A 25,798-nucleotide genomic window follows, 5' to 3' on the forward strand; every position below is an offset into this window, starting at 1 on the left:
CTATAATTAAAAACAGAGATAAAAAAAAAGACTAATTCGCGTCTGACGTCAGGGCAAAGGCGCAGTGATTGATTTACGACCTGCGCAGTACAGCATTTTCTGTCTAGTTGTCAGAATTACAGACGCGAAATATTTGTTTTTATCTATGTCTTTCATTATATATACCACATGATTTTAGTGGTAAGCGCCCGCAGAGCACTATTTACTTCCGGGTTGATTTATGAACAACATCCCGCGAAACTGCTGGAACTATTTCAAGTAAGCTTATGAAAGGTTTTACATTTCCTCTTTAAATTCTAGCGTTTATAGCAGTATAGGGTGCCTACATGTATACTACGTCTACGATTGTGACATCTGTCTTTGTGTAAGTAACAGGTGTGTTGTGCAAAAAATACCTTTTCTAAGGTAAAAATCAGTGGCAGTGCATTATTTTATACTGAAAACTAGAACATAGTTATGATAGTAACATGTAGATGTACATGTATTACTATTATGTTAAATTGTTATTCAGATTTCCTTTTACAAATTAACGCGGCTGTGTACTCTAGACATTGTTTCTTTCGCGAAATTGAGCTTTTTTGAAACGTATTTACTTTGTTATGTTTTTTATAAATACAAGGAAAGAAAATCCAGATTTGTTAACTCCAACTGCTCTATTTTATGGATTTTATTTCACTATTTCACTCGTGTCCGCAATTTAAAAGGAAAGAAAATCTTTGTTGTACCATCGGGGTATACGCGCGCAACAACGCATCGCGTTTTGTAAACGCGCACTTTGTTAACGCACAGATACGCTACGCATACGCAACGCTTATCTGCATGCGCGGCGCATCTTATGGAAGCGCCTGGGAAGCACTGATTTCATAAAAACCTAGCGGTCAAATGGCTCCGTTTTGGCTGATAAAATGTGAATTTTTCAAGTTCTTTCCCCGATTTAAACATCAAGATATGAATAGATTTCGCCCAAACTTCTCAAGGGGCTGTGGATTTACCTGATGTTCACGTAATGTAAGGTAGAAAAACGAGAACTGTCGCATTCTCCTGGGAGCTTCGATCAAAGTGCAAAATGTGACCACTTTAAACTTCAACGGCCTTTATTTCAATGTTCATTTTCTTGGTAAAATGACGATTTAGGTACACGATAACTCAATAAATACAGCATCTATAGGTAAGCAATTATGCTCGTCATAAAAAGCATGATCGACTTAAGAAACGGTTTTCTCATTTTTTTATATTTTGGTCTATTTCCTATTTTAGGCATCATTTTGTGCAAATAGGCATTTGTGAATTTTAAAAAGTTCATTTTGATGCCTTATATGGTCAATATCTCACAAAATAAGGCCAATATCAAAAAACTAAAAAAAACGTTTTTGGAATGGTGTCTCAAGATTACGAAAAAAACAAAACAAAAATGTTTGGAAAGAGTGTTTTTTTGTTATGATGTACCGAACAAAAATTGCCAAAAACTCACTTTGTTTGTGTTTTTCTTCATAATTGCTGTTTTTACACCAAATCTGTATTTATATTAAGATTCATTGATGTATTGCCTTTATAAAAATGTATACTTTTATATGTCTTGCGTGAATAATTACAAAGTTATGGCACTTTTACTACATGCATGTCTGAGAGTACACAGCTGCCTTAAGTGTCCTGCTAGTTGTCCAGCGTGTATTTATTTTGCACAAGGTCCAATGCACACGATATCAACGAAAAACACCTATCCCCAAAATTTCAGTTGATTCCAATTTTGCATTCGCGAGTTAATGCATGATTTATGTGTATTACACTGCTCCATATAGACAATGCGTTGTAATTTCGTTCTGGTGCACCAGAACGAAATTAAAATTTCACGATATCTCTGCTAAAACGAATTAATCTGCAAGAAATATTTTGTACATAAACATTATGTAGCCAGAGGTTTCCAGTGATATAAAAATCTCAACTTTTGAGAAAAGTGGGGGGATGAGGCTGTGAGTCATGAAATGCCCCTTTAATTCTTTATTCAAAATGTTGAACTAATATAAATTATTACTGACGGGAAGGGTTGCTGTCCATTTTAGGTTAAGTGAAGGTTAAGTGAAAGAAATCGCACTGCCACTGGTTATTTTGTCCATTTAAAACACGCAGTTCTATGGGAGGATATATTATCATAATTTTTTAATAAATATGTCGAACTTTGCTCTGTTGACCTACAAAGTCGGACAACAAATTTGGCCGATTCCATTTAGGTGCAAGTTGGCATAAGAGTTAACATTACAAATATGCCAAAAAATCAGGTTTGAAAATTTTTTACTAATTTCATATTATAAGATCGTACATTATGGCTTTAACGTCGCGCACGTATACGCGATGGTTAACGCTGTCAAAGGAACCTTGGAAAAAATATCTCCTTTAAAATGCAATAAAATGAACGATGACGATTTTCCATAAAAAATGATGGTTCGACCATGTATGTCTTGCACTTTTTGCAGGTTAAATAATTACCAAAAGTACGTTGGCTTGGTTTGGATTCCAGAGGGAGGGTGTCTGTAAGAGGCACAGCCATCAGAAAATGAATAACTGAGATCGCGCGCCAAATAAACTACTGCAGTAATTTTCCAAGTTTTTGACCAAGATGACCAATCATGAAAGAGTTTGGTTAATGTTTTCTGGTGGAGTAAGGAATTTCTTGAAACACCCTGTTAGGCCTGAAATTGGACCACAGCATGAACTGTACATCATTTTTCAGGTCCGGGACTTAGTCCATAGAGCTGTGTTTGCATACAGACAATACATGGGTGAGTGCACACACACAGTACTGGTATGTGGGAAACTAGCTGCATGGTTGGCCCAGTACTAAGAAATCTGCTATCTTGGCTTTACAAATGATTGGAAATCACACATTTGGAATCATTTTTCACCACAAAATGTGATATGGACAGGTTTTATTGTACAGTACAGTTATAGCAATGTCACCAACAGGTTGTCAAAATTACTACATGTAGATACTACATGGTTGTACATGCAATAAATAATAAATCCCGGAGTCACTTGCACAGAACATTCTACAACTTGGGAACAAGCCCCCCCCCCCCCAAACGTTCGACATTTTACTACAACTGGCAGGAACATCAACATACACTGTTGTAATTTTTGATTATAAATTTCTTATTCTTGAAATTCATTTCTTTTGCAGGTAGTTCAAAATCACCTGTTGGTTAATAATGAGACAACAACAGCAAAGAATACAAAGGTGAGAAATTTTCCCGGGGGGGGGGGGGGGCCCTTACATAAATGGTCTGTACGCATGCATGACCAAAAAACAAGTAAAAGGGGTATTTTTTTTTTAGGCAAGGCAAGTTACACGTGTGACGCATTTACGGTCTAAAAAACACTAATTTTCAAGAATAAGGGTAGTTTTCTGAAACTGAACAACTAGTTTGGAGTACCTTTTCAAACTTGTGGTAAATTATGAGTCCAAAAGAAACTCATTTTTACTAGCCAAAAACTCATTAGGGGGTCCGCAAATAAGTTCATCAGGATTGTCAATGAAATGTCACTTTTAAAACTGGACCTTCGTCTAATCAAATGCTTGTAACTTTGCTTCATGAAGTCACATTGGATTCAATGTGGTGTCATAATGTGCAGGATTAGATAGTGCATCTATTAAAAAACAAATTTACCCCAATATTATTCAGTTTTGAAATTGTGGTTATTTTTCCAAGTGTAAGGATACTTTAGTGGCGCAGTATATGATTATATGTACATATATTAGATTTACTTACATCCAGGCCACCGTTCATTAACATTGTTTATACCCGGCTCCTGACCAATCACACACACTTTGTATAAAGCGAGTATGTATGAACTCTGGTTCATACATACTTACGATATAACACCATTTCTGATTGGATTTTGGGCCCTTTTTAGCTGGTCATAAATTCCGTTTATGACCAGTACGCAGGGCATAAACAAGCTGCGTGACGCAGCGTTGGAACCCAATTAACACGATCCACGATTTGCTAGTGTTGAGTACACACACATGTCACCGCGCCCATCTCACGCTGAGCGCAAAAGATAACGCGTATCACGCGTTGACTCCCGGCCGTTGACCTCATGAGCCGAACTGCTTCCTGCAAGTAGGCCTACTCATTTTCTTCCAATTTATGAAGGAAAACGGGATGGGAAATTAATATATATTAAATGTTATTTAAACTTGTAAACCCTTATTATTTTCATCTGTATTGAATTGCTAAGAATGTTGGGTATGTATGAACGGGGTTCATTCATATGATTTCGGGCATGATCGCTGTTTATGCCCTCAATCTTATGAATGAACCCCTAATTTATGGTTTTGTAGGCCTAATTATCTCTGTTTATCTTAATTTTATTTATTTTCTAAATGAAATCTTACACAGCTTCAATGAAGTGTTAAGCAGGTTTAGCAGCAAAGATGTACTGTCAGCCATATTTGAAGACTTCAAACTGGAAATATCCACCAATCATCCGGCAAAGGAGCTTGGGTTGAACCAAGCATCAAAATCTACAAAGGAATTTATTTTGATACAAAGGAATGAAATACTTAGAAATCAGGTAAGGATACACAAAGAAAAATTGGGTTAGGTTTTGGTACAATAGAAGCCGTCAGCGTGACGTCATATGCCGCCATCTTGTGGGTACACGCTGTGATGGTCTTTCGATCTCCATGCATGAACAGCAAAATCACCACGTTAATGCACGATAACAGCTGCGTGGCAAGCTGCGCCCTGCGAGTAGTGTCCGACGCATGAACACACAAATCATTTGTACCCACAAGATGGCGAAAGGCTGACGGCCTCTATTACCAAAAGGGTGCAACTTGCTAGACTTGAATCCAGTCCTCGTTTACAGAGTTTAGGGTTAGGGTTTATGGTGGGATAGGGCAGTCTTGTAATAAGACTAGTAGAGTTGCACCCTATTCGGTAATCGCTCCTAGGTTTTGAGGGATTAGTGCCAGAAGGCTCTATCTGCAATAGCTGCCCTGTAGACATTTGACAATTTCTGTATTCTATATAGTGGTCAATCAAAAAATATGGCACCTGGCAGCTATTTCAGATAGAGTATGTGTACCCTTAACCCTCTTCGTGTATTTTTAGCATAGATGCAGGGGTAGCGAGAGCAAAAAAAAATCTAAGGGTCCAATTTAATTTTTCTGGACCCTTTCGTATCTGCAAAACCAATATTTAAGGGGTCCAATGATTGATTCTTGTATTGTGTGACTAAATTCTAGCTCTGCCATAGTTAGGGTTCAGGAATATGGTTAGGTTTAGGGTATGGGTAGGATTAAAGAATGATTTTGTATGCGCAAGTGAGTGAAAGTTGATAATAAAAATGGTTTGGTAGGAACCAGGTCTTTTTCATAATTGCAGAGTCTATTTGGATTGGGTCCTTTGTTGAGAAGTCCTTGTTTGCGTGTTGGTGAAGTCCATTGATAAGCCAAAATTGAATATACAGTCCAACCTCTTTTATCCGGCCATGTTGGGACCAAGCATTCTCCGGATAAGTGAAACATCCGGATAAGTGAATTACATGTAATTCTGCATTGACTGTCTCAAGTACTGAAATTGTGACAACAAAGATTGTTTTAACAAGGGGTAATAACACTAAAAGATGGCTTTATAGCACTTTATGCAACATAGATATGTCATTCTAAGTATTCAGAGCATGGAATTAAGGTGTTAAATCATCAAAAATATGTTTTCCTGTGAAGATTTCACAGCCGGATAACAGAGAGATCCATATAAGAGAGATCCATATAAAAGAGATCCGGATAAGAGAGGTTGGACTGTATTAACTCATTTTGCCTATAACTGATACAGATGATATTTATCACCTCTTTCAATTTCTGTTTGATTCTAGGAAAACAACGTGAATGGAAATAACTCGATCAGAACAGAATCAGTGTCATCAAGTGTAAATGATTCCACTTTAAATGACAGTGTGCCGGGAATAAAAGTGGATGACTTGTCTGAAGTACTAGAAGCTGATGTTGTTGAATCTGATATAAGGCCTGTATCAATTGACCAAGCAAGGTATATACACAAGAAATTCAAATCTTTTCAAGCTTTAGGTACAAGAACCATCTGGTTCTCAGTTAGCAAATTTAATATACTGCGCCAAAAAAGTATCCTTACACAAGTATCCTTTCACAAGTTTAAAACTAAACTATGAGGTAGTTCCTGCCACATAATCCAATTACAAGAGGCCAGATTTCCATTCCTGAACCATAATTTAAAGATCAAACCATTTTAAACAATATGTCTATTTTCCTTGATAAAAACATTGAAATTGGCCCATTTTTAAAGGAAGAAAAAATTCACAAAAGGTCCCCTTTTGAGCCCACCGCACCCCTCCCCAAACAAATCCTGGGTTCGGGCTTAATGCCAATATATACATAATCTGTGATTTCATAGATCCAAGACATGCAATCACAGATTTAATTTTAAGGTGTGTGAGTGCAATCGCACACCATCGATCACCTTATATCGCCCGTCCGAGAGCGATATATAGCACACCTCAATTTATAAAATTCTTAACCAAGTGCAATTTCATAGCACGCTTGGTGGGCTACCTTAACATTTCCAAAAGTACGATTTGTAGCACACCAGTTATTTTCACAACTCAACCCATGTTATTATAAACATGAAAAATAATATTGAATTTTTAATCTTGTTGCAGATCTTTGATGTTCCTGTACTCACAATCTTTGAGAAAGATTATGTTTGAGACACCGATTTGCATAGTCTGCGATGGCAAGGATCCAGAGAAAACCTGTCTAATTGAAGCTTCACCTGTGATAAAAGATTCTAGTGTCGCTGGCATCAAGGTCACAACTATCACCTCATCAGGTAGGTAGAGTTAATGTTGGTTTCATACTTTTTCCTACCCTGACAACGATCTTGCTTCACTGCGCAGTCGCACCAGAAAATGCTCGCGTTGACCAGCGGCAAGCCGATATATCGATCACTCCACCGCTTTGCCCAAAGCAGCAGATCGCTAGGAGTTGAATTCAAGTTAACTCTGAGCGGTGCCGCTCTGACATATGAGAACAGAATACAATTTGGAGTGAAGCTGAGCGGCAACATTGGGTTTCGGAGTCATGCTGCTGCTGCCCAGCGACGTAACTAAGTTAGTTGACCCATTCATAGGGCTGATTTATTCCCCGAGTCTAATTTTCATGGGATTTGATGAATAACAATTGTTGTGTGATTTTACTTGTTTTAGGTCCTTTGCACACCAAGTCAGATCTGATGAAGATGGATCAACTGATCATGATGACATCACCCACAGCAGCCAGTGTAAGTTACCATCGTAACAGGCCTGTTATCACCAGCATTCAATTGATTGAGGTGGAAATAGGTTGTCTCACAGTGTTTTGGGAGATGAAGGTTGCCAGTGTGAGCATGATGGATAACCTGATTACCTGAAGGGTCATTAGTCCAAAAAACCCAAACCCTAATCCTTATAATCTAACCCTAACCCTCAACTTCATCAGTCCGAAAACCCAAATACTTAGTTATAAAGCCTATCCTTACCCTAACTTAAACCCTAAATTTCATCTAACCTATAAACGTAAGCCCTAACCATAACCCTGACTCGACTCCCAACTCTGACCCTAACCATAGCCTATCCCTGTTCCTAATTCGACCAGGGGTCAATTTCACTCAACTTTACAAAGCTTCAGAAGTCTCAAAATCGGTTGTAATTTACAAAATTATGACGAGTAGCAAGTTCCATTTCACTAAACTCAGTTACGAATGGTACCCTTAGTAAGTAATAGGAATTTACTACATATGACTCTTCGTAAAGTTATGTCTAGTATTGGGTATTCGTAACTTTACGATTGGTTACTTGAGTTATCAGTGAAATGGACCCCAGAGCTGAATCTGTGTCATCAAGTATAAATGATCCTAACCGTATCGCTAACCCGAATGATCATAACCTAAAATGCCTTTAACCCCGTAGCTTTTTAACCTTTTTGGACTAATGACCCTTCGGATTAATGGCTGTTCCGCTTGACAGATGTGGCCCGGGGGATGTAATGGGGGTATTTGTTCCACTGTGATGGTCAAGCAGCAAGGAAACCTTCACCACCGGTTGCAGTGCAATTGTGATGTACAATGAGAAGTCTGTTATCTTGAGTAGAAAGATGAACACTTCTGTTGATATATATACAGGGGTGTTTTCACGGTCATTCGTTCACTCCTATATCAAAGCAGCCAATCAGAAAAGCGGTTAGAAAAGTACACATAAAGAGTGCATTGATTGTATATAATGGCACTCCGTGTACTACGCTCTGTGATTTTGCATGCATTCGCGTCACATAGGATTTATTCATTTTTCGGGGCAGGTTGATGCATTTATTTTAGTTCTATTTTCCAACATTCTTATAGTGATAATTTTGTTATAAAAACTTCAAAATTGAATTACACAAATGCAACTGGTGAAGGGGAACTAGTGTAGCTCAGAGAGAAGTGCAGTAGCATGCATGGTCACCTGATTCCAGAAAATACAGCACTCATTTTTTTGATTAAAAAATATAATAGCTAAATCCTAATCCTTAAATAAAAGTCAAAATTTTAATATTTAACCAAGCTTTGGAAATGAGAGCCAAAAATATAAATTTTTAGGGTGTTTTGGTATGCTGTCACAATCCAGCCCAAAGACTTTTACTGAGACTGATTTCAGGTTATGCATTCTAATTTTTGGAAAACACATTTTTTAATATATTTTATAATCAATTAACAAAATTCACATGAAATATGACCATTACATGAGCACAAACTCAGCCTATTCTCAAAATTTTGAATGCTTAAATTTGTGTCAAGTCTTTGAGTTTTGTGACTGCAATTGTAAGACAACATGCATAATTGTATGTTTTGGCCAATTTGCCTCAAATTGCAACAATCTTAAAATTTAACTTTTATTGCCAGTATACAAATATTAACTGTCTATGAGTGTGATGGGCGAAATATAATCACGAGGTGAAAGATGGATTGTTCCATTCCACGAGCCGGAGCAGCGAGTGGAATGGAACAATACATCTTTCACCGAGTGATTATATTTCGACCATTACACAAATTTAAGACAGTTAATATTTGTTTTATATCACTCATGCATAAATTCTATTACTAAAATACTATTTAAAGTAGGAAATACATTTTGTTATCAACATAACACCATGTTTTGCTGTGATATACTTCACATTTTGGGGTCCACCCCATAACTAAATCGGCGAGTCCAAGAGTCAGCGCACGGCTTGGCGCAGGCGCACTACGACAGAGCACATGATGGTAAAGACTATCACACGGAGAGGGTGATAGTAAAAATGATACATGGTAATCAACCAATGAACTGTCTAGAATTTATGTATGAGTGATATAATTAGTACTGACAAAAGGATTAGGGATTTAGCTATAGCATAATTTAAACAAATTAGTGCTGCATTTTTATGGAATTGTCAAGTAGTTCTCACAATACTGTTACTTTGTTTGATTCCATTGTAGCAATGTGTAACATCTGGCTTTGCTATGTATGTGATCCTGGGGAAATCTTCCATGGCAGATATGTCAATGTTACCAGGACAACAGCAACAGTGTGATACTACCACAGTCAACTTGGATTGCAGTTGGGAGGACATCAAAAATGTTCTAGAAACACCTCATGGTGCTAACTGTACAGTGGTAAGATCTTTTTGAAAATTGTGATTAAGCATCTACACCTAAAGTGGTGTATGTTCAGAGATTTAAGTTTTTCCAATTTAGGCAGAAACACTCTTATGCCGGTTTCATAAAGTTTTCGTGCCACTTTGCTGCTCTGACAACGATTTTTCTTGGGGCAGTCACTTCAGAAATGCTAGCCTCTCCTCCGCTTTGTCCAAAGCAGCGAATCACAACGAGTCAAATCGGGAGTGGTGCAACTCTGACGTATGAAAACTTAGTACGTTTTTTTGGCCAATGAGCACAGAGCAGAGCTGAGTGACAACATTGGCTTCCAGAGTCATACCGTTCAGCGGCGTGCAGCTCTGCATGTAAAGTGCAAACGGCATGATGATGAAGGATTATGCTGCTCAGCAGCAAGCTGCAGAAAGTATGAAACCAGCATTATACTACTATATGGTTTGAGGTGCAAAGACATCTAGTTTCCAGAATCCCTTTGATCTGTTCACTGATTCATCCATGGTGAATGTAGACAATCACAACTTTTCTGAAGCAAAACATGTAAATGCTTCATTCCTCGATTTGCTTTAAGGTGCAAAAACATTCTTGCTCATTTGATACATAACATGTCAGTCGGCTCGTATCATGCTTTACAACAACAGAAAATTATTTTCACAATACACCTAGATATTTTAAGGAAAATTGTTTTCAGGGGTTAGTGCAAGATAGGAGGCCTCATCACCAATAGCTGCCAGATGTCATATGTTTAGATGTGTACAATATAGAATGCAGAAATTGTCTAAAGTCTACAGGGCAGCTATTGCAGATGGGGCCTTTTTGCATGCACTAACATCATTGTTTTGTTAAAAGTACTTGCATATTTTTGTCTCCACTTATTTGCAGCATATCAAAGCTGTCCCGGGAAATATGAACAGTAGTGGACATAGAGTGTTTTGTGAACTTAACACACTAGTGGTAAGTCATGTAGACAGTTCCTGAAATGATACATAAAATATTTGATTTTCCAAAAGAATAAATTAATTCCTTGCCTGTTCTTGAATTTATTTATTCTTTCTTTATCCAGGGTAACCTCTTCAGTATCTAGTACTGATCTCCAAGAAGGCCCTGCACTTAATTACAAAATATACAATACTTAATAAATAACATATCAAAACAAAGCTTATACTTTCTAATACAGAAATAATGGAAACAAGGAAAACATTTTAAGAAGACATGTTAAATAGAACATTGAGCAAATACATTTTTAAACATATGAAGGTTCATTGACTCGTAATTACTTCGTACATCAGATGCAAGTTTGTTCCATGCCTTGGCACCTCTATAATGAAAAGTACGCTTACCTGATTATTGCTCCAAAGTGGAACAATAAGGGTTTTAGAACTTTGACTTCACGTACATTTACCATGCATAGACTCAGTAAAAGAAAATTGGGAACTCAGATAATTTGGAGCAAGACCTTTCAGACATTTAAAAACTACAATGAGGAGATGGTTTTCCCATCTTTTATCAAGTTTAAACCAATTCAGAGAATACATTAAATCAACTATAGGAGTTCTAATGTCTGCATTGAGCAGAATTCTAGCAAGTCTATTGTGAAGTATCTGGAGAGAGTTGGATAAATCAGCATTGCAGTTTGACCATACAGTACTACAATAGTCAAAATGGGGCATTACAAGTGCATTGGCAAGCATATTTAAAGTTTTAGGAGGAAGATAATATTTTACTCTACGAATAATACCAATACGCTTGGAGATAATACCAATACGCTACGAATAATACCAATACGCTTGGAGATGAAATGATCAGTTTACAAGTTTGGACAATATCCAGTCGAGGAAATCAGTTACACTAAAGTTGTTTTCTTTAAACTTCCGTGGTCGTGCCTGTGCGTATCGCGTACACAAAAGCAATAAACAATCACGCTGATTGGCTGATCAATGCACTTGACAACAAGCCGGCTGACCCATTGGTCTTGACCCCTTGTCACTTCTCTGCGATCGCAATTCACCAGCGCATTCGGACCACGGAAGTTTAAAGAAAACAACTTTAGATGACATTGTTCAGTCCAGCTTTCCAGATAGTGACCTTTGCCTAAGGCATCTGCTTTTTAAATGTTGACAGTTGGCAACAGGTGTCATGCTGGAAGCATTTTTGGCCATAGTATGATAGAATTTATAGTTATTATCGCCTTTTTCAGCTAAACATTTGGTCAAGCGGTTCCATTTCACTAAACTTTACTGAAACTCTGTAAGCCTTGTAAATCAATCATAACTTATGATGCATCATAAAATCAATTTCACTAAAATAACTTAGTAAGTAATAGGGATTACTACAGGGACCCTTCGTTAAGGTGTTCATAACTCACAAACAGTTACTTGAGTTACGAAGGGTTAAAAGTTAAAAAACACCCCAGGACTGATTTGCTTAGGAGTGCATGTGTAGCTTAATGGAATTCATTGTTCTTTATCCAAAAATGTTGCTATACATGCAAGACTGGAAAACCTCATACCAAGTCAAGATATTTGCATGTGATTTATAAGCACTGTATATATTATTGTTGGTTTTTTTTTCTTTGTAACAGGGTTTTGCTGCTGGAGCCATATCAGGCCAAATCCAATGGATAAATCCTACGTCATCATCTACGTCATCGATAGCGACGTTACTGGCTGAACTGATTGAGAGTGTGAAACAAGGAGAAAAGAAAAGGGTATGTTTGTTCAACTTAAATAGTGATATTTGCGTGACTTTAAGGCTACATATCTTTACTTGAATTGCATTTTTAAGTGATACTCTATATCAGGCCTTCTCAACTGGCAGCGTGTGTGCCACTTGTGGTGCTTGGAGTCACCAGTGGCGCATGGTGATTTTAATTTTTCACATAAATCTTGAACAAAAATGGGTGAAAATATACCCCATTACGTTTTGTTACCTGGAAAGATTTGATCATGTCTCACCTCCTTTTTCAAAATGTTACACCCCAGGGGTGTTAATTGGAAAATATCTGGTGGAATCACCAACTTTGGGACTATACCTTTCAATTGGTCGCCAATTGATCGTAACAATATGTTTTATGTTAGCAGCATGTAGACTGATATTGGACTCTGTCATATTGACATAAGCTTAAAAAAGTTACCTTTTCAGAGTCTGAGTTGAGCAAAGACATGATGGCGTCGCAAGCTACGTCTTTGCTCAACTCAGACTCTGAAAAGGTAACTTTTTAAGCTTGTGTGTTTTTTTTGTTGTGTATTTGTTTTCATTCTACATCAGATTTTGGAAGAAAATGAACACAAGGATTCCCCGCTGAAAGGAAACCAGATACCAGAGAGAGATGACTTGGACTTCACAGAGAGACTCTGGGTGCTCCTCAAAGACAATGCCCGTTGCTATAATGATATTGTGTCAACCATTAAGACAGTGCTGGGTGAACTTCAATCAGGACAGTTACAACCAATGGTAGGTTTTGCGCTAATTGTCTTTGCTCACTGTATGAGTTTGACTCTATCACTTCAAAACTCATAAATGAACTCCACTGGCTTCCAATCAAGCAACGCATTGATTACAAAATTCTCTCTCACTTGTATATAAAGCACTTCATGCTCAGATGATACCTCTCTTGTTGAGCCAAGAACTCAGTGTGTTTCTTTTGGTGACTGAGCTTTTGCTGCCTATACTCCAGATTGTGGAATAAACTACCATGTCAAATCAAAAATCCTGAAGAGGTACCAATTTCAGGATGCTTATCAGCAGTAGTTTTTGAGCTAATGAGCACCGTTGAACATTTTGAAATTAATTTGGCACTATGACATAAATGTAACTGATGAAGCCCAAAACATATTATTGTTTGTTTCCCGTATATTATAAGTCTTCTTGACATATTAGTTGCCAAGTAGAATACATTATTCATTGTTTTAGTATCATAATACAATATTTTTCAAATAATAATCACAGAAAAATCTTTACCAAATTAGGTAGAATACAGAAATGCAAATCTGGTGTTTTAAAGGTTAAAAAAATCAAGATGCTGACCACACAACCAACTCATCTTGAAATTATCATGCGAGAGAGCAGTCTATCATATTTATTTTAAAAAAGAGACACAATCTGATCCAATGAGACTGAAGGGGGGGGGGGGCAATGGAGGCATGTTCCCTGGGTGCCACACTTGGGGCACCGAATTGATCAATTCAGCATCAATTCTGCACCCCCTCCTAGCGATGAAAGTCAATATTTTGTGTCAATATTTCTGCACAAAATCATTTGAAATATCAATTTAAGACCGATATTCAACTTCATTAAGGGGTTGTTTGGAATGACAGGTGAGTCAGGGGTCAAAAACAAAATGTTTACCTTTTTGACCTCAGCACATGTGTATGTATGATCTGCCATACAAAAATTAAAAAAACAATACCTCAAAGTATCATTTTTAATGTTTTTGTCATAATCACGCTTTTCTACAAATTTCATCTGTTTGTACCGGGCGTGTCTGTTGCCAGGTAGGCCTACATGACAGCATAGACACACGTTACAACCTTGAATAATAATACAGAATTGTGACGTTATATTCTTCTTAACCTATCTTAGAACTGCCTATTATTTCAATTGTTATACTGTTCTGGTTGGTTTATTGCATATACTGTATAGAAATTATGCAATATGACGTCGAGCATGACAGAGTCATCTTCATTCAAATAAAATTCAGGTACCCGTAAGGTACCACGGAGCAATTCGCACGATAATACAATAAAACAGATGAAAGGTATGAATGGTTGTGGAATCGAATTGCAGACCTGTCCCTCTGTCACCTTAGAACTGAATCTCGTAGGCAATGGTAGGTAATAAACCAACCGGAACGGTATAACAATTGAAATAACAGCATGTCTTGGTCTCAATTCAAGATGTGCAATTTGGACACACCTACTCGTTGGCTGATTTATACTTCAACAGTTCCTCAAAGCGATATCAGCAAAGCCACTATCTCATTGTTCATTGGCCCGCAGTATGCGCTCGCCCGGGGCACTCAACTTTAGAATTGATGGGTATATGTGCCTACAAGCGTCGCGAAGTAGGGGCATATCAGTACAAAACGTTGGGGTTTTTTTATATAAAAAAAAGGGTCATTATGTACAATCAAAATGAAAAAGGGGTCATTGGGTATAATATTTTGAAAACTGAAGGTGCCTGGTCATCGGGTATAGTCGGCTTCAAAAGAGGGGCATATATTGACAGGCACATACCGTCACCTATAAAGTTGATGCCCCCCGGGTGCTCGCATTATATTTTGTTCATGGCTCGGCTTTTAAAACTCCCACACATCACAATAAGGCTATTGAATTAAGTGTATAGAATAGCTAATGATACACCGGTCCCTGCGATTAGTCGCGGACCCGGCGACAATATAGTAAACACATCGAGTTTATAACACAAGTGACAGTAGTCGTGAATTATGGAGGGGTTCATTGAACTTCTACCAGCAAAATATGGAATAATACTAACACAAGACACCAATCGAGATGATGATACCAGCCAAAATGGAAGGCTTGAATTTGACCTTCTTATGAATCCAATTTCGTGGCGAGAAGTTAAAAAGGTAATGTATATTTTCAAGAAATTTGGGTTCAAAAATTCCGTATCAGCTCGTATCATCAATTCCGTAGATATGGCGTATAGAGGAACAACTAAACAATAAACTGAACTATTTAAGCGTAAAGGGCGCACTGGATACACATAAATTTGTGTTTCCTTGCTGGCGGAATAGTTGCAAAACTCTTTTTGTCAAAAAGTTGGACAATTTATGAATTATGATTGGCAAAATAGCGAAAGGAAATAGACTTTTCCAACCATGTAAAACTACACTGGGTTGTTGACATGGTCGACATACATTAAGGCATACGCATGTTCCTAAAGTAGGAGGTAAGTACTATAATTAATTGTTTAAAGTGCTCAACATACCAGCAAAAAGTCATAGGGTCATCAGAGTACAGGGACTTTGTGAAATACTGGGTACCAAAAAAAGTGCGTGAGCCGATATGCAACATCAAATATAAAAGCCGATTTACATAATTTCCCATGACCTTACAGAAGTGATCGTGCTCAAATATAAAACTATAGAGTTTGGTCCTTGATATGCACCATCAATTGTGTACTTGTGATCAATATTGCTAGGCAAACAATCACAGCAAACATGCCAAAATCCTCCCATTTCTCCTCCATTTACACACATATAAACCCATCCCTTAAACCAAAATTATTAATAAGTGATAGGCCATATTTGTGCAACTTTTCACATGCTCCCAGAATTGGGAAGGGGTTACTATTTTGTATCCTTAGCCCTGGGTGCTACAACCCCTAGCTATGCCACTGCACAAAAGATTTATTGTGCAAATAGTAACTAGACCACAAATCCACTACAAAGTGGACAATAGGAAAAATGGAATTAGTATGCAAGTACCCAAGAGTATTATAATACCCAAACACCAAATGGCCAGCCTTCCAAATACATTGACCGCTTTGGTTGCAGCCAACCTGGGAACTGTCGCAGCCAGAATTTAAAAGGGTATCAGAGCCGCCAGCTAGAGTGCAGCGAATTTGTCCTCCCATACCTTAGTAATAGCTCAATTTGTAATTGAGGGTTCATTTGATTTGCTTATCTCTGCAGGTTCATAGCAGCAATTGCACAACATTGGCAAAGCATATCAGAGCGTCGTACCACCAAAACATGACACTTTCGGCATGAAAGATGTAGAAGGCTTGGAACCACTGAGGATGCTGATAGAGATTGGGGTGGAGAAGTTAAAGAGGGATTATCTGGCATTTTTCATTGGTGAGTTGAAAGTTCTAAATGGGATATTCCAGTTAAGAACTGTACATCCACTGTGGAAGATGTGATCTTAATCTTCCACACAGGGAGTGTGAATTTCAAATGGGGCTACCTGAATTGGTGACTCCATTTCAAATTTACACCCCTGTGTACACACACCTATAGGAGACATGACCTTCATCTCCCACATAGGGAGTGTGAATTTCAAATGGGGCTACCTGGGTGACTCCATTTGAAATCTACACTCCCTGTGTGAGAGATTAAGGACATGTCTTCCATAGGGGGTGTGTGGATATCAGCTGGAATAGCTTAATTGATACCATATATGGATAGATGCAGGGGTATCTGTACTTTAAGGCAAGTGGGATGTCAGGAGCCATATTTTTCCAGTCTTAACCATTTAAAAACTGCAGTGTACTTTTTAATATTAATACATTGATTCTATAGGAAATGAGTTCAGTAAGCCATCACTCTGATTCTTGTTTCAAATGTAAAAATTCTAAGTTTACAAAACTTTGCAGTATGTGTGGGTGACCTGTTTAGTTTACCAACAGGGTCTGGGCCAGCCACCTGTCATTTTGGACGAGCAGTTTACTCCTGGGACAGGCAAGATTTAAATGTCTTTGGCAGATGCTAAATTCTAAAACTAATGCTTGAACTCAAAGCAAGACCAGACTAATAATAAATCAAGGCTATAGCTATCTGAACTGACTGAACCTCCAGAAGGTGCAGAGGTTTAGTTTGTTTTCAGGGTGAAATTTTGGACAGGCAGTTTTTATGAAAATGGCGTCCCTTGACAAATCCAGCTAAGACCCTGTTTACCAAGTGGGTGTTGATAAGTGCTTAAATCATCCTCTAGACCCCACTGGGTTTGATAATCTGATAACTGACACTCTATGTTGCAGGTCAAGAACTGACAACTCTTGATAAATTACAGTGGTATGTGTCCCCACCCAATGCCAGTGATCTGACCCTGGAAGAGTTGGTTAGACGTCTACAGAGTCTACATCAAGTTGTGGAGCTCTACGCTGTCGGGACTAACTCACTTCATCTACCTCACAAAACAAAATGGACGCTTGTTAGGTAAGAGATCCACCCACAGACTACTGCACACTAACCACTAATCTTTGGAACATGCGTTTCTAACAATCACGCCCGCATTGTGTGCCTCCGCATATACACGACAGAGCATTGCGTGTCTTCACGTTTACGCAAAAGACCATAAAAATACACCGTATGTGCATAGCAGTTTTGTCTGTCGCAATTCCGGGAATGATCAGCCCTCATTATCAAGTGATGCTGAGACTTTGCCTGTTTGTGGTTAGTCTGTACGTAGTAGTCTCTGGATCCACCTGAATTATTGATAAGACCTTTCTAAGGGAGTAGCTAAGCAATTAACGTTGTACTTGTTTGTACTCATTTTAATGCATATTTCATGCTGATTCCAAAGTGGTCATGGAAACGTCTTAATTTGTTGAATTTTTAAAAACATTTGAAACCTGTCATCTGCAGTCGACACTCGAATAAAGGAGGGAGCAGTTAAGCAATGTTCATTATGTTTTTGTATGCTCTTAATATTATTTTAACCCACTTTTGATTTTGTTACAGATAAAAAATATTAAAAGATCAAAACTTCAAGACAGCACTGTTTTTTGGTTCTCTTTGAGCATTTCACTTTTTGGTACAATTACTGAATAGGGTACAACTTGCTAGACTTGAGTCCAGTCCTGGTTTAGGGTTAGGGTAGGGCAGTCTGTAATAAGACTAGTAAAGTTGAACCCTATTTGCTAATTCCTCCCACTTTTTAAAGATACAAAGTTTTTCACCCATAAAAACTACAGTATACATAATCCAATATTTTGGCTTTCTCATTTTGTTTCAGATGTGGATTGAATTACTACGAGAATCCGCAGTCACGGCACGATGATGATCACACATTTACTATACAAGTAGAACGAGCAGCGATGCTCAGATTTTATTCAAGGTAAGATATTATTCATCATTTAGAATTGTTTAGGCCTAGATGTGAGATTCTACCCCAAAATAGGACATGGACTTCAATATTCCAAGTTACTTCAATCAAATCAATCATTCAAATTTGTTTATTTTCATCTACAACAATGCAATGATTATGGCAGATGATTAAGAAATTTTATAACATGATACAATGAGAACATATTGAACAAAAACCTTGGAAGACAGAAGATATGGTCAACTGTGCCACATGTGTACAAAAGGCAGACACACTAAGACCAGAAACCCCATTGGGATTAATATAATCAAATCATGTATGATGCAGATGCATAAGTTTTGGAGCACTGACTCCTGGAACACAAACTAAATGTTTTTGTCACCATTTCTGTTTAAAGATTGTTAAATCATCCCAGGGGTGTGGAGGCTGGAAAAACAAGGTTTAGTCAAAGAGCTCTTGGAGCACTAACTCTAACCCTTGTGCTCCTGGAGCACTAACCCTCGTGCTGTTCTTCACTGTGTGTTCTTTTGCCCCAGAAGCACTGTGTTGCTCTGCTCCAGGAGCACTAAGTGTTGAGGATAACTCAATTAATCAATGTATTTTACAGCTTACATTGTCACCCCTTGCACATTGTCATGGGTAGTCCAAATAGAGGACATTTGTAGATTTCAAATCTACCATATTTAGGCTAGAATTATCTTGATTTTTAACAAAAAACTGAATCCTGCTACTAATTATAGTACTTCTAAAATGAATATGTTGACAAGGAAAAAGAGAAAAATTTCAACACAAACCTACTCAATGTGTTTGTTTGTTTGATCAGCTTTCATCCATCGGTTTGGAGAGTTGAAGCCAAGCATGGATCTACCGGAGTGGATATGAAAAGAACTGTGTATCAAGTGACAGTTGACAGACCATTCCAGCACATCAGCTATGATCAGATGAATGGTAAGATCAGTTGACTTCATATCATATGTGACATTCACAAAGTTACAATACTTAAGTTTGTTCGGCTTATATAAGGTGAAAATATAAGACTCATTGAGTGTATCGACATAGAATGGCATGCACGGTTGTTTGATGGGATCATTTATTAATTTTTCAAACAAAACATCGTGTATAACCAAATTTTAGGCTTAAACAGCTAAAAGTGATATCGTGCTAATGTATACAGATGCTTTTGAGTCATTCTCAACTTTAATTTCCCCTCTTTTTCAAAATTATTCACTTTTAATAGTATTTTTAAAGCTTTTTGGATATAAAATGTATCTATTTATGACAAGATAGGTGGCGCTATTTAGATACTAGAAATTACTCTTTCAGGCTTTTAATAAAAATAATTCCTTTTATTTTTTGATGAAATATGTTTATAAAATTTCTTTGTTGCTTGTTTCACCTATTCCACCTGTTTAAAAGGCAGTATTGATTTCCTACCCCTTGCAAATTAAGAAATATGACTTATGATAAATAGCGCCATCTATAGTTTGCATTTTCTTAATAATGAAGCCAATTCTATACACATCAAACAACCGTGCATGCACACAGTTGGGCACAGTGCTCAAGCTAGTTGTGCGTTGCATAATGTGTGACTGACACACGCTTATGTGAATTTGTGTTCAGCATGAGTTGGACTTTATTGATGCGCATAGTAACAAAAACCGAATAATTCTCCCCTATTATAAACCGAACAAACTTGAGACCTAACTTTACGAAGGGTCCCTGTTGTAAATCTCTATTACTTACAAAGGGTACCGTTTCTAACTAAGTTTAGTGAAATGGAACTTATGATTTCGAGATTTACAAAGCTTCTAAAAGTTTAGTTAAATGGACCCCAGATCTGATCCAATCACACTAAATTTGGCAATAATGAAACTAAATGAGATAAAGGGAAAAAGTGAGGAGAAAATTAATATATAAAAGGTTCATAAATTTGCAATCAAGTATTCAAGAGACCTGGGGATTCAGCATCAGCATCAAAAAGTTAGTAATGGTAGTATGCTAAGCCTAACCGTAACCCTAACATAAATTGCCCTAAACCCCAACCCTTAAACCCTTTATTTGACTAATGAGTGACCCTTCGGAGTAATAGCCTGTTCCCAAAATTTCAAACTCAGCTAGAATTTCAAGGAAACTATGAATATTCAAGGCAACTATGAATTAAAAAAACCAGAGTTCAAACTAGGGCAATATCTTGAAGGTCATGTTTGACATGTCTTGTAACATGTTCTTTTCTTTACTTTTCTACCAAAAGGTTATACAAATGCTCTAGACCAAACTGGAATTGATGGCGACCAATTTGTCCTCTACCAAACGCTTGCTACATCATCACAGATCACTGTTTTCTAATTAACTTAAGTTAATTTTTATTACTTCCGTGGACTGTGCTGTGCGCCGAGCATACACAAGCATAAACACAGAGGTGCTAAACATTCACGCTGATTGGCTGATCAATGGTCTTGACAATAAGACGGTTTACCCATTGGTTCGTTGGTGCGTAAAAGGGGAAGAGACCTTGCCACTTTTACGCGATCACCAGCGCGTACCTCAACCACGGAAGTAATAAAAAAATTAACTTTATAATTATTTTGATTGTTCAGCGGCAGAAAGACGTATCTCCACCAGTTACTGTGTGTGTAATAGACCCTATGCAGTACTACATTAAAAGCTGTATCTATATCTCTATGTAATGCTACATCATCAAAACACTATCCTATGCAATGCATAATAGTACATCGCCAAAACACTGCCTGTACATGATAACATCGATTACAAAGCAGGGGGCGCAATTTCGGCAAAGGCGATTCTATCAATTCATCTTGCAAGATATTGCTGCATGTGGAATAGAGTACCGAAGTGTGATGTCATATTTTTTTTTTTTTTTGCATTTCAGCATTTTCATGACCATATTTCAGTAGAACATGATTAAAAACATCCACAGTCCAAATTTGGTGGGAATCGGATCATGAGGGCCAGAGATATGGCCGCATGAATACCTAATTAGCCCCATTGAAATCTGTGTAAAATTGGCCTGGTTCATAACTGTTTGTATAGGGAGGTTTCATGTACGCCACGGGTCACTAGCTCTGGAGGCACAACAACGATATTGGAGCACATGAAAATGAAATCTCACCTACAGAGTGCTAATATTCCTTACAAAGCATGGGTTTGAATAACGCGCCAAAGATTCAGAGGATGATAATAGCTTGTTTGCCCTCCAGCACACTTGACTGACTCTCAATGTAGGTCATTTTTATCAACCTTTCGTGCAAGCGCCCTATAGGCATTTCTTATGAGTGGTCAGGTCAGTGTGCTACATACATTTACATTACAATTTATTGGGGTGTTGAAGCAGCTTCCATTTCTTGCCAAGATGAAAAAGGGGTTGAATTAAGGATACCATATCACGTATAAATGCCAATATTCCTGTGAATCTTGGCATGAGTGTTTGAGACATGGATTCTGGCAGCCACCATGGTGGTCTTGGCCAAACCTCACTTTTGGACGGAGGAAATATCAGATGGGTCTCAAATTACTATGACACTGACAATGAAAGCTGACCACAAAAATTATGTAAGCTTGTATATAATAATTTATTATTTTTATAGAGTTCATACACAGTTTAGATACATAATAATAATTCCTTGTACCAATACAATTAAATGGGTAGCTTGTAGCGTGATAATATGCAAAATAAAAAAATTGCAAAGTTAAACTTATGATAAGATTCATAATTGCTAATACCGTAAACGTTCACCAAATGGCGCACCTGGGTAAATTTCATGTACAAATAGAGAGCTCCCTCCTCTAAAGGGTTAAGGGTATGTGCTCTTATTTGCTGGTGGGATTTTTATGGGAGGGCACTTTTAGTTTGTGTCTAAAATTCCAGTTATGTAAAGGGAGCCCATAGCGCCATTAGGCGAACGTTTACGGTATTACCAAGTATCATGCTACAGTGTGTTCTGCTTATAATTGGCTTGCGAAAATAAAGTGACTTGTAACATTGTGTATTGATATAGAATGCCGTGCACACAGTTGGGCACAGCATTTACACTAATGTGTTTACTAATGTGTGACTGGCACACGCTTATGGGAATTATAAGCAGAACAAACTATAGAATTGCAATGTATTTCCTCCAGCTGGCCTGTTAATGTTATATACCAAATGTTTAGGGAACAAACCAAAACTTGGATGATGTCCTACAAACAAAAGTGCATTTGTAGAAATGACATGCTTGGTCAAGAGTGAGTGAAAAATATCGTTGAAATCTATACAACCCCTATGGAAGACATGATCTTAACCTCCCACAGAAAGAGTGTGAATTTCAAATGGGGTTAACTGATTGAGCGACTCCATTTGAAATCTATACAACCCCTGTGTGAGAGATCAAAGTCATGTTTTCCATAGGGAGTATATGGATTTTAGCTGGAATAGCTCATTATCACCTTATTATTGTTTATTTCCTTTGTTACAGATATTTTGTATTCAATAAAACTAAAAACCACAAGCTGTAGAGTTGCATGTTTGTTACTGTTTTTGATTTGGTAGGCAAAAGGGTTGCCCAATAGGCCTAAATGATGTGAAATGTGACATACCCAACAGCTGGTACATGTACATGTAGGCATGATACTTTCTGCATGCACATCCTGTTTTAATGAGGACCCATCGTCGCTGGACGAGAAAAACCTTTTGCATGACCTTCGAAATTACAGATGAGCTTGTTCCCGCCCAGCAATGCCGTATCGGATAACGAAGGCTTTTGAAAAGTGAAGTGGTCATGATGTATACTGTTCTCTCAAGCTTATTGATAGACCAGTCCCTTACCCCTTTTTATAAACACCTTAAATATCTACAGATGGTCATATAAATAAGGTTAGCAGTAGCAACTGGTCTAAATAGGTATGCTTGAAGAAACAGCTGTTCAATGGCTTTTTTGGTTTGGCACTAGTTTTAAAACCACAAGTCCTGAAGAAAACATGTTCTAGCATACTGCTGGGCAAAAAACAATGGCAATATACTGACCAACTGTTCGGTATGAAGTTACATACCCCCATCTATAATATTACTATTCAGGTCTTGAAGTGTATATTATTGTTTTTCAGCAGCATGAAGTTATCAGGCATGAGAATTTTCAGGCTTTTCCACAATCTACCACAGGGGGAGTGCGGATTAGCCCATTCAATGTAAACCCTGCATAATTATATGCCAAAGATAAATATACACAAAGATATACCAAGCTGAAACAAAATAGCAGGGCAAGACAAATTGCTAGCACAATAAAAATATCCGTTTAAAACTTCATAGCTGTTGTATGAATATGTTGAACAAGTATTGTTTTTGTATAATACAATACCAATATTGTTGAATTCCATCATGATCGCTGTGGATGATCTTAAAGAGGAAGCCCTGCCTGCCTGGTTATCAAATTAATCATCTCTGAATTTGACAGGTGCTAATTGATGTTTTAATGTTATTGCATCAATTAGCACCTGTCAAATTCAGAGATAACCTTGTCGCTGATTAATTTGATATCCAGGCAGGTTTGGCTCACCCAGAAGCACTGCTCTGGCAGGGCTTCCTCTACACTTTTGATTTCTGGCAGACATTCCTTGCATTGGGCTACATTTTTAATACTGATTATACACATAATTATAAAGGGTGCTTATTAAATAAATATAGCTCATATTGATACTGCATGGTTCTCTGCATATACACAGGAACAACAGCTTTATGTCTCCTCCAAAGGATGGAACACGTTCATGATTCATATGCAAAATGGCAACTGCTTTTCCCAAACTTGCTCATCCACCACCAATCCACCATGTACATTCCTCATTTACTGATCATGTTTTTGTCATTAAATATGCCACATTTTATGTGAGAAAATGATTGGATTGTACCTAATTATCCTACAGAGTAAATGAGTTTTCGGGATGGACTGAGTCAGTTTTGGAAATCTGGAGATACATGAAGATGTTCCAAACTTCCCATCTGAATGAAGAATTTCCTTAATTTAAACCTAGTCAATATCTGACAAGTGACCACTCTTTGCAACAGTAATAAACTACTATATATGTGACATGATCAAGGGGAATGAGTCGCAAGTCGACCCTGGCCGAAAATGAGGTTTACATAATGTTTCTAAAGAGGACAATTAGAGCTTTCAGAAACTGAAAACTCCATGTTGATACGACTTTTCTTTGCAATTTATCAATCGCTGAAAACAATATAAAACAGAAGAATTTTAACACTTTCTTTGCCAATATCTCAAAATCAATATTAGCGACATCCGACTCATTTCCCTTGATCGTGTCAGATATGAACTTGACACGGCTTCATTTTATTGCACCAAAGCCAAATCGATTGGCATAACCCCACCTACCCTAAATGCTGACCATGCATATTTTGATATATTCTGAAGTTAAAATAAAGAAAATATTCATTTTAACCCTGTTACGATATCCTCTTGGTATATCATTCTTTTTAATAAAGAAAACGGGTAAGATTTGTCTTTGACCAAAAAAGAAAACTGGTAAGATTTTGTCTTTGACCAAAAAAGAAAACGGGTGAGATTTTGTCTTTGACCCAAAAAAAATCAAGAATATAGTGACAATCTGACTTACCTCCCCTAATTTTTATGATACGCCAATCAAACAATTTTTTTAGGCCCAAGCAAACTCTGTTCCACAATTCATAATCAAACATTTCTGTAATTCATAATCATTTGATCACCACATGGCACAAAAATATCATTTGTTACAAAGCTGAGCTGCTGAAAATCACTTCTAAATCCACTGATCACATCTGGGTTACACAGAAGTCTCTCGCTCCAGTTTTCTACCCGGGCTTTCGCCTTGGGAATGTTCTCCGTACATTGGTCGGGACATTTTGGGCAGCGTTTCTGCTTTCCTCTTTTTTGCTTCCCCATTTTCTGCTTTCTTCCTATGCGTACCTCCGTCAAACACGCTAGAGTCTGTTGATTCAGTATCGGCTTTATCCAACCATGCCTGTAGGCTTTGGTTCTGATCGGTTGGGTCACCCAGTTCGGCTTCCGCTAGTATTCTTGGTCCAGCCTCTTGGAGCAGTTTGATTTTGACCTTGAGTTCTACTACAGCTTCCCTCTCATTGTGGATGTCATGACTCAGTAGTGTGTTCTTACGCTGTGAGTTGAAAAAAATATAGAGAAATACAGTAAAAGTGGCAATTTTCACATGTGTAATTTAATCGCACTTTGCCAATTCTGAACAACTTTGCTTGTTTTTTAAATTCACAATTTTGAGCTTTCTAAACTTAGATAAATTTTGGCATGTTTT

The 25,798-nt window shown here is 37.6% G+C and overlaps 2 protein-coding genes across 2 annotated transcripts in view; one reads left to right on the top strand and one right to left on the bottom strand.

Moving 5' to 3' along the window:
- The first annotated feature begins 96 nt into the window (after positions 1-96).
- Positions 97-22,992, top strand: LOC140142184 (protein zwilch homolog). Its single transcript, XM_072164150.1, is given in 16 exon segments — positions 97-364; positions 3,176-3,232; positions 4,398-4,572; positions 5,878-6,050; positions 6,697-6,866; positions 7,243-7,316; positions 9,525-9,701; positions 10,581-10,652; positions 12,280-12,405; positions 12,966-13,151; positions 16,354-16,425; positions 16,428-16,518; positions 17,421-17,598; positions 18,398-18,499; positions 19,311-19,435; positions 20,739-22,992. Coding segments are annotated over 15 exon segments (1,845 nt in total). The 5' UTR covers positions 97-364; positions 3,176-3,203; the 3' UTR covers positions 20,834-22,992.
- LOC140142185 (uncharacterized) overlaps positions 22,941-25,798 on the bottom strand; it is a 34,128-nt gene continuing 31,270 nt past the window's right edge. The window contains 1 exon segment of the mRNA XM_072164151.1: positions 22,941-25,645. Within this exon segment, the coding sequence (XP_072020252.1) occupies positions 25,295-25,645 (351 nt within the window). The 3' untranslated portion in view covers positions 22,941-25,294.

The sequence above is a fragment of the Amphiura filiformis genome, chromosome 20 (genome assembly GCF_039555335.1).
Source record: "Amphiura filiformis chromosome 20, Afil_fr2py, whole genome shotgun sequence".
In the NCBI taxonomy this organism is placed as follows: Eukaryota; Metazoa; Echinodermata; class Ophiuroidea; order Amphilepidida; family Amphiuridae; genus Amphiura; species Amphiura filiformis.